Source organism: Neoarius graeffei, chromosome 12, assembly GCF_027579695.1.
Source record: "Neoarius graeffei isolate fNeoGra1 chromosome 12, fNeoGra1.pri, whole genome shotgun sequence".
NCBI classification, from domain to species: domain Eukaryota; kingdom Metazoa; phylum Chordata; class Actinopteri; order Siluriformes; family Ariidae; genus Neoarius; species Neoarius graeffei.
The window spans coordinates 69,702,077-69,711,659 of record NC_083580.1 but is presented as its reverse complement, the minus strand read 5'-3'; the positions used below and the strand labels follow the sequence as shown (position 1 = coordinate 69,711,659).

Genomic DNA, 9,583 nt, shown 5'->3' with positions numbered 1-9,583 from the left:
TCATCCACATTGACGTTTGGCTCATTCTATGTCTCACTGAGGAAAGAGTGAGCTTTTGCTGTATTTGAGCAATATACGAACATACACCGATTCCATGTTGCAGAACTCATATGCAAAATATCAAGATATTTATATAAAAACCCAGTAAATGTCACTGGATATCAAGGCATGTAGAGCTCATACACATCACAAGCATAGTGTGGTGATTCTGGGAAAACTAACTGGAGGTCATGCTGTTTACACGCAAAAGAAAAACGTATTCCAGTTCAGAAAGCGTGTAGCTCTCAGAATTATATTAGTTCTAGATATAGAAAAAGTAATTTTCAGCATTGAGGATTTTCCCAGGCCACCACACATTTTTGGCTCAGTGACTACATTCAAGACAAGCAGCAAGTTTGTGATCATTTCTTTCCCTGAAACCAAATCTTTAAAGGTCATAGGCAATGGTTGGAGGTGAAACGTAGAATATCAACTTTGTCTAGAAGAATGACCCAAAAAGCAAATTCAATCTTCCTAGTGTCTAATTTGCACCCTAAAATTGAATAAAACTTACAGTAATATACCGTTTTGCCCAATTTCCAAAGGTTTGTTTACATCTCACTTATGCACACTTTCACTGCCAGGGGACCGTCATCGTGACGTCATTCAAGGCAAACAGACTGGGAGCAGTTGTGCTCATTTGTGAACCGAGCACACGTGTACAGACTTTGGTCGTGAGAGGTTGTGTAAAATGTCTGATAGCGATTTTGAAGTAGGAACTCTCCAAATTGAATACTGAGAGGTGAAGCCATACATGTATGAACCTATGGCCGTTGCGAAGCAATCTGTGAATGTGGCTCACTGGTTTGACTGTGCTGTCTTGGAATTGGACAGCGACTCTACCAACTCTGATCGCGGTGACCCCGGACCTCAACAAGACTCGCGCCCAAACAATTTATCCTGGTATTTATGATAAATTCCTACTTTCGTCATAATACTAAGAGCCCTTTTGAAGAATAATTAAACTGCCCTCCCTAGTGGATATTACTGGACAGTGCACTGGTAGGCCACATTAGCCTGCCATCCGCGGCATTATACTATTTATAGACTATTCTAAGCGAGGAAATATCCCTTTGTCTCATTTCCACAATGATTGTACAGGATCCCTCAGGATTCTTGGCTTGTCAATTGCAAGCAAAAGTAAATGTTTACCTCCAATCTTCTCCTTTTTCCTTGAGCATTGCTGCTCTGTTTCTTTGATTGCTTCGTTTTGTTTCACATGCACAAGCCACTCCGCCTCTCCTGCGGAAAAAGCCAACCCACCCATTCTGCCTCTTCTTTTACAGAAAAAGCCAATCCACACTCTCTGCCTCTCCTTCGCTCTCGGAAAAAGGTAAAAACTTCTTCCTGAACTGGTCCCATTGGTACAGTTCACTGCACAACAATAAGGCATGTTTTTTCTTTGGAAATTCCTGAATGCACGTCTGCACTCGGGCCAAACAGCAATGCAAATAAACAGAAGTGGACTCAACTCAAGTGGTGTCTTGAATGATGTCACATGCCAAGTGGTCACGAAAATCGCTGTGATCTGTGCCAACTTATTTTAATTACTAAGGTGCCGTTTACACATACCCGGGTATTTTTTAAAAACGCAGACCTTTGCCTTCATTTATACACAAACGGAGTTTTATCCTCTGAAAAAAAATTCTTTCTAAAAACCCGGCAAAAGTGGAGATTTTTTGAAAACTCCGTTTTGCTTTTGTGTGTAAAGAGACCAAAACGGAGTTTTGGGCAATCTTCGCGCCACAAAAGAGTGACCATTGTACATATGACAAGCATGGAAACACTCAGAGTAGCAGCATTTGTTATTAAGAGCTATATTTGCTTGTTTGCTTTTGAGAATAAAGCTCATTGACCAGCAGAGACACATTAGGGCTCAAAGGGCAGCAATTCCAGAGCTTCTGGTGACCAAAAGAGCCTGACCGTACCACCGCCAGCGATTTTGGGTTCGACCTGGACAGACTGCTATCTGGTGGGAGAATTTCGAGAATGGCGTTGTCGTCCCAGAGGAATGGCAGGAAAATTTCAGAATGTCGCGATCCTCACTCCTGTCACTTGCAGAGTTGGTACGTCCGTACATACAGGGTGAGTACTCACATGCGCGCTTCTGTCGATGTCAAAAAAGTTGCCTGCACACTATTACCTGGCTGACAAGGGTAGACTGCACAAGACTTAGCTCTTGACAGCGTATTTATGCGGATCAACAAACGTAATTAAAAAAAAAAAAAACCCCGCAGCTGTGTGCACGAAGTTATTCTGGAAAACGGAGTTTAGAAAATATGCATTTTTAAAAATACCCGGGCATGTGTAAACAGCGCCTAAATACTTCTTGGGACGAGAAGAGAGTTACAGAGGGTTTAACAAAGTTTCAAATGTGCATAAATTGAAAGCCATTGCCTAGGAGCTTTAACATTCATAACTGACCTACTTCATAAAGTAATATGAATACACACAAGTTTACAGGCTTTAGAATATTTCATTCAATATGGACTTACATCATTAGGTTTGTAACAGTCAACAAGCAGCATCTGGGGGGGGAAAAAAAAAAAAAAAAAAAAGTTTAGAACGGTTAACATTTAACACAAATGGACCAATGATCTGCTGGATAGAAAATGGAAGGGGGGGGGGGGGGGGGGGAAGAGAATTAGCATAGTGCACTGTTTAAAAACAAGAATTAGCATTGTGCTTCAAAATAAGTCCCCAAAATCATGCTGCTACTATAATCATGAAGACTGCACTGTGTTCATCCCAGGACTCTTGTTCACAACAGGCTGTATATAGAGCTCAAGTAAAGTGTAATGAGGATTTAAAAAGGGCCAGTCTCACCCATCCCAGAATTCTGTTCAGTTTTTGTTTTGAAATCCTGTGACTGCTACTCTGCTCATTTTCTGTCCAGCAAAGTTTCTGTAAACTCATTCAGGGCTCGACATGAATGATAGTCTGACTGCCCGGGACAACCAAACATTGTCTGGACAAATCTGCATCCACGTGCCTGATGGGACAAGTTGAATACTTGTAGAAAATTACCATTTTTATAGTAATTATTCAAAAGCTACATCAAAGTAACAAAACGAGTTCAATCCCCTCAGTGATCCAGCTGTGTTATTGTTTACAGAATTCCAGGGAAGCAGAGTACAGCAGGTGTGTAAAAATAACCACGGCGTAATATCTAATTATAGAGGAGACTTTGAAGTCATCAAAATTGCAAATACCCCAGTAAGATATCCATGGTGAATCTTCATTTCATTCAGACATTCACTGTCTTTCTACTGTATGGTTCATGTTAACCATCACAAACTGGAAATTTTTACAACAGTGCCAGACTCCTATGGTTCATTTTCATTCACAGTGGGATTCTGTCACCCTCATCACACCCAACTGGTTTAACGCTCATTTCTTTGACTTAATTTACACCAAGTTTTACTGGATTAATCAAGACGTAACCATTTCTTCCAAACGTTTTGAATTTGGGTGGGTCTAGAACTTAAGACTGCAGATCAGGTAATGAATTAGAACACCACATGCACCATAATGGGGCACTGGAGAGCGTGTTTAAGTTTTATTGAAAAATTATAACTATTAAGGCACAATGATCATAACTATACCTGCTTTTTAATAAACCGTTAATCACTTTCCCTTCATCGAGCTAGCAAACATCATAAAAAGGTTATGGTCAGGACAAGTGACAAATCTGAGTGGAAAGCGGATTAAAAAGTTAACAGTGGCCAGGCTCAACGTTAGTGAGCACTTCAAAATTAATCTCAAACCTTTTCTTCATCCAAGTGTTATATGGGGGAAGTTTTGAACAGAACATGCCCAAATTTCTTTCCTTTGTGGCTTCCTGCGAGACAGCTGTGGCTGGTTCTGGTCCATTACAACAGAATAACCAAAAAAAGGACTGGATCAGTCAAAAGAAAGACATTTGTATTTCACAAAATATCTTCAATTTGATGTTACAACTCATGATCCATGGCTGAAAACATTGTGGATTGTTTTTCCAAAACAGTGGAATATCTGGATGCGAAAATAGCAACTAGTACAGTACTTGGTGCGGAAGCTGCTAGGAAGGGTAAGCTGGCCCCTTTAATACAGAAACCGAGCACGTCACTATTCGCATCTTAAACTATGGACTTCAGTGCCATCAAGTTGTGTGGAAAGCAGAGCTTGAGTAAAACCGTGGCTCAGGTGCACAAGATTCTGGAAATAGAGCCAGGAGTTGTATTAAATCCAGTGCTATTGTCTGACTGATGTGATACACATGTTGAAGTTTACTTTTTAAAAAGTTGTAAATACACTAAATAACTTTGGAATGTCAATTGAGGCCAAGCTCTATTCTCCGACACCAGTGACGATGGGTTCCCTTATGCATCAGGTTCCTCCAGGTCATCACTACTTTCACCTCTAGCTTCATTATAGATCTAAAGCTACATCTGGCTTTCTGCAAAGCTGCTTGACAACGTGCTTTATTAAACTCCCTTACCAATAAACTGGAATGGACTTATTCAGGATTGATTTTGTCACTTAAGGCCCTCATCACACTTATTCGGAATTAGCAGGAATCAAACAGAACCAGACGGAATGAAACTTCAAAATTTGTGCCACATTCGGGTGGGAATTGCAAACTGACCAACATTCTTACAGCTTTGTAAGAATGCCATTCGAATACTAAGAATACGCTTTGAACCCACCTTGAATGATTCTTGCACATTCTGGGTGCATTAGCTTTCAAATGTAGTTGGAACACAGTAGGGAATACCTAGAATGCTGTAAGAATATTAAGAACGCACTTTGAAGGCCATACGAGTGCTGTTCGATTGCTGGCTGAATACTATGGAATCAATTTTGTGCCAAAATGTTGATACAATACTTTTGAAATATCAAACAAACGACAAATCAAAATACACAAAAAGTCAATTTTTTTTAGACTGGCAAACAAATTATTCGTGTAATCGTGCAAAATATCAGTCTATTACTCTTCAGAAACCTTTTATTTTTGTTCCGCGTCTTTCTCAGCTTTGTTTGACGCAATTGATTTTGGTTGCGATTCCAGTTCTCGTTTGCGCTCCCTGACTTTTTGCTTGCAGTTTTGGCACAAACTTGACGTGTGGGTGGGCTGTCCAGGCATGCATTCCCATTGGCTAAACTTGTTTGACTGACCGCTACGCTCAGCCATTCCCTACTCGGATTTTGGCGGACTGTTTGCCGAGTGACTGATCCATCGACCGTAAATAAGGTCGAAGTGGACTTCAGTGGCGACTATGATATTGAATTTACACTTTGTTGAATTAATTCAATATCATAGTCGCCACTGAAGTCCACTCGATCCTCGTTTACCGTCAATGGATCGGTCACTTAGCAAACAGTCCGCCAAAATCCGAGTAGGGAATGGCTGAGTGTAGCTGTCAGTCAAACAAGTTAGCCAATGGGAATGCATTCCTGGACAGCCCACCCACACGTCGAGTTTGTGCCAAAACTGCAAGCAAAAAGTCAGGGAGCACAAACGAGAAAGCTGGAATTGCAACCAAAATAAAATTATGTCAAACAAAGCTGAGAGACGTGGAACAAAAAAGGTTTCTGAAGAGTAATAGACTGATATTTTGCACGATTACACGAATAATTTGTTTGCCAGTCTTAAAAAAAAAACTTGTGTATTTTGATTTGTCATTTTTGTTTGATATTTCAAAAGTATTGCATGAACATTTTGGCACAAAATTGATTCCATAGAATACCACCTGAAGTCTGGTCAGAAGGTGCCTCAAATGCAGTCAGAATGCTCCTGGAATAGCTGCTGAATAAGCTTTGAATGTCTAAGAATTCAAAGAGAATGCAGCTTGAATACTTAGAATGTACTTCAGATATCCCAGACTATATGAAGACTGTTCATCCTGATGGCATCCTGGCAGGATTTGAAGTGGCTTGCCTTCGAGTTTTCCCTCAAATGCAATCAATTTTTCAAATGCTGTTAATATTTAGAACGCAGTCAGAATACACTTCAAATGCTGTTTGATACTTCTCTTTGAATTAGGGATGTTAACCGATGACTGTTTGACCAAATCAACCGGTTAATTTATTTTTTTGGTTGTCGGTTTAAAAAAAAAAAAAAAAAAAATCGTTTTGAAGCTGCCGATTTTGGAGCGGAGAACCTGGAATTCTGTGTTGTAAACGCTTGGGGCATGCCATGCGGTGTAAGGACGACAGCTGACAAATCAGAAACACCCATTCAGTCATGTCCCACCCCAGTTGAAGACACCTGCCACTTGGCGAAAGAAAAGTCTCAAAGTATCAGGCTAGACTTTTTAGCTTACAAATTTCTATTCTGTGTTTTTTTTTTTTAATTATTAGAAGGCACATCGAGTTTAGTCCTGCCTTGGCCAGTGCATTCTGAAAGTGTTTCGGTCTGTAGCCAACAATGTGTGTTATTGCAGATCATATCTCTCCACACAAACTAAAGGCGCAGATGCCAACTTTTGGAGGGAAGGGGAGAGAATGAAATGACAGCGGTGTCTGGAGGGGGAGTGACAAATGCAGCTTTTGTGTCTGTGAGCCAAGTCGGTGACGGCTTCAGAGCAACTTCAATACCATGCAGTAATGGCATGTTGATATTGGTAACGGCGTTATAACGATTGTAGCCAATTAATTAGATTACCCGGCGTTATAACAGCCTTTATTTTAACGCCGTTATTCCCATCACTGAATGTTATGTACTTCTAGCACTTGACCATTTTCAACGCCATCACGGCCAACTGAAACTGGCTCCAAGCTGGAGCCATTTGTCCTCCGCTCCAATACAAACCCCTTGACATCAGTGCCGCGTTTGACTAAATGTTTCACGCTGTAGAAAAGGTAATGCGAGTGGAGGGCAGCGACTGGGACTGAATGTGCAGATGCTCGCAGTTAGATTTAGAATAGATTCTAATAATTCCAATTCTAGAACTTTAAACTCCTAGATTAACCGACTAACAAGGCTCGGTCAAGATTTTTAGTTTTTGCCATCCCTACTTTGAATGCACCTTGAATGTTTTGAGCATGAGCAAAAAACTCAGGCCAGCCACAAGAACAGGCCCAAATGTTTGGAATGCACCCAGTCAGAATTTATAGAATGCACTTCGAATATCCCAGAATTGTACAAAGACTCTTCATTCCACCTCTAGTGTGACCATACCCTTACAGTTCTCAGTATGGCAAGTTAGAAAACATTAGATTCTAAAGCAATAATACATTTTGAAATAATGCAAAATAACTAAATGCCAGCTGGAACAATAGGCTTCAGGCCACAAAGGCAGGAATAAAGGTCATGGCTGGTGGGTGGTATTTTTACATAAAACAAGTCAAAATGTCAAATTAGCATAGGTATGCATGCATATTCAGCAAGATCTGAAGCCAAGGAAGAAAGATATCTAAAGGCTTGAACCTTCACTCTGATGGCTCTCTCGACATCACTGGGCAGGTCCAGCAGCTCGTCCACATCAATCTCCAGCTCGGGCACTTCATCTTCCTGCAGCGAGAGAAAAGTGCTTAGTAGGTTTGGACAAAAACCAACAGAGAGGAGAGGGAACAGAACCAAAAACCCACATCTCTTCTCAGAAGTTATATACAAAAAGATACATTGGTATAAAAGCATTGTTGCTTCATCAAATAGTTGTAACAATATCCAGGGATGGACAGATTATACATTTTAAGCTAGCTATTTGGAAAGGTAAAGGCTCCAGTGTACTGTCCAGTCCCATGTTTTGGCTGCCTGGAACCAGACACTGCTAAAAAGCGGGAGCATACGTCGAGGATAGGACACGGTTGCACGAAGATATGAAGTTTATTTTCAAGTGGTGAATATTCACAAGTGAGTATGCAAACAACTGAAGATATTCAACGTGAAGATAAGCTTCATATCTTCACACCATATAGATACGTCCACAAAAAAAAAAAGAATGCACATCTAGTCAGCAGGAAATACTAAGTGACATCATTGGAGTGAAATATCAGGAATTATTCCATCCACATTCACTGGATATGAGCAATCGCACACTGATTGGCTACTCTACTACTAGGATATCAGCTCATACTGTGAGTAGATAAAACAATGGTGGAGCATGTTGCTGAACCAACTGAGGACAAAATAAAACTACCAACCCCCCCAACACACACACGATGGCAAGAACGCATGTTATTTTTCAAAATTATAGTATTTCACAAATTGCTACAGTCATTTCACTGGTTTGCTTACATTCTTCATCCAAGCATTTAAAAAAAGTTGAATTTTAGATTGTTTGAAATCTCAATGAAGTTTGAAAAATTACAACTGAAATGTCCAAAGACGACTTGAGTAAATCTCTAAAGCTACTCTATAGCTCAGCACAACAGCAAGATGGTACTTTCTACCAGAGATGGGACCAAGTCACACAAGTCTCAAGCAAGTCTCAAGTCTTAACCTTCAAGTCCCAAGTAAGTCCCAAGTCTTTTGTCTTGGGCAAGTCAAGTCAAGTTCTATAATAAGTCAACTCAAGTCCAAGTCAAGTCACCTTGGGCATATTGGCGTAATTTTAGCAGCAGAATATGAATTTAATACATTGAAAAGGCAATACATAAGTAAATGTCAGTAAACATCCCTGGCACATGTGCCCAACCTGTTAAATATTTGCATTTTAAATGCTCATGTTCTGTAAAATATATCATGGAATAAAACAAAACAGTAATGTCAAAGTTATTTATTGATGGCAAAATTGATTGCAAGATTGAAAGCCAACCAAGTTTCTCACATTATCATCAGCCAACAGTCTGGCTAATGTACACGAACACACTTACACGAATTTGTACTGCTCATGAACGTGTACATGTTCACAAGCTGACCATTAGCTTAACCCTGAAACAGAACAGGGTAGGAAGCTGCTTATGTTATTCAGCATCACGACTGCAAAGTGCACAATCAACTTACTACTACTGATATACAATATCATTAAACTTGACGTAACTACATTGCTTATCAGCATTCAAATAAGAATTTCACAATAAACTGAATCCCTAGCTACATCTGCAACGGCTAAAATCCTCCTACTGCTCACTCTCGTGGCTAACATTGGCTAACGAGGAGTTTAGCTGCCATCACCAAATAACACATTAATAAACTTACTGGGCAAAATGGATCTTCAAATGCCGGACGGAATTGGAGGTCGTGGTCTGGCTGTCAGAAATCGTCATGTTGCAAATCTTGCACTGCGCCGTTCACCTTCTAGGCAGTAGCCCTTGAAGCCGAAAGTGATTACTCTTGGGATGGCTGACATGATATGATGTGAAATCTGTGAACACATCGTGGCATGGGGCGTGGTATATAGCCCATGCAGAGAGCGTGCCTGATGGACAGGGCAGTGACAACGCAACGGCAGTGCAATCAAAATTACTGAAGTATGTGCATATTACATTTTATTTTCACAATAAAAACATGATGGAAATAACACTCAAGTCATTGTGTGTCAAGTCAAGTCCCGAGTCTTAAACTTCCAAGTCAAGTCTCAAGTATTTTCATGTTTTGTCAAGTCACAAGTCATGAACA

At 40.3% G+C, this 9,583-nt stretch overlaps 1 protein-coding gene across 1 annotated transcript in view; it reads right to left on the bottom strand.

The window, feature by feature from the left end:
- The window catches only part of ppp1r14ba (protein phosphatase 1, regulatory (inhibitor) subunit 14Ba), a 28,595-nt gene that overhangs the window by 2,143 nt on the left and 16,869 nt on the right, over positions 1-9,583 (bottom strand). The window contains exons 2-3 of the mRNA XM_060936331.1: positions 7,451-7,534; positions 2,535-2,567 (exon numbers count right to left, since the gene is read on the bottom strand). Of these exons, the coding sequence (XP_060792314.1) occupies positions 2,535-2,567; positions 7,451-7,534 (117 nt within the window). The remainder of the gene's footprint in view (positions 1-2,534; positions 2,568-7,450; positions 7,535-9,583) is intronic.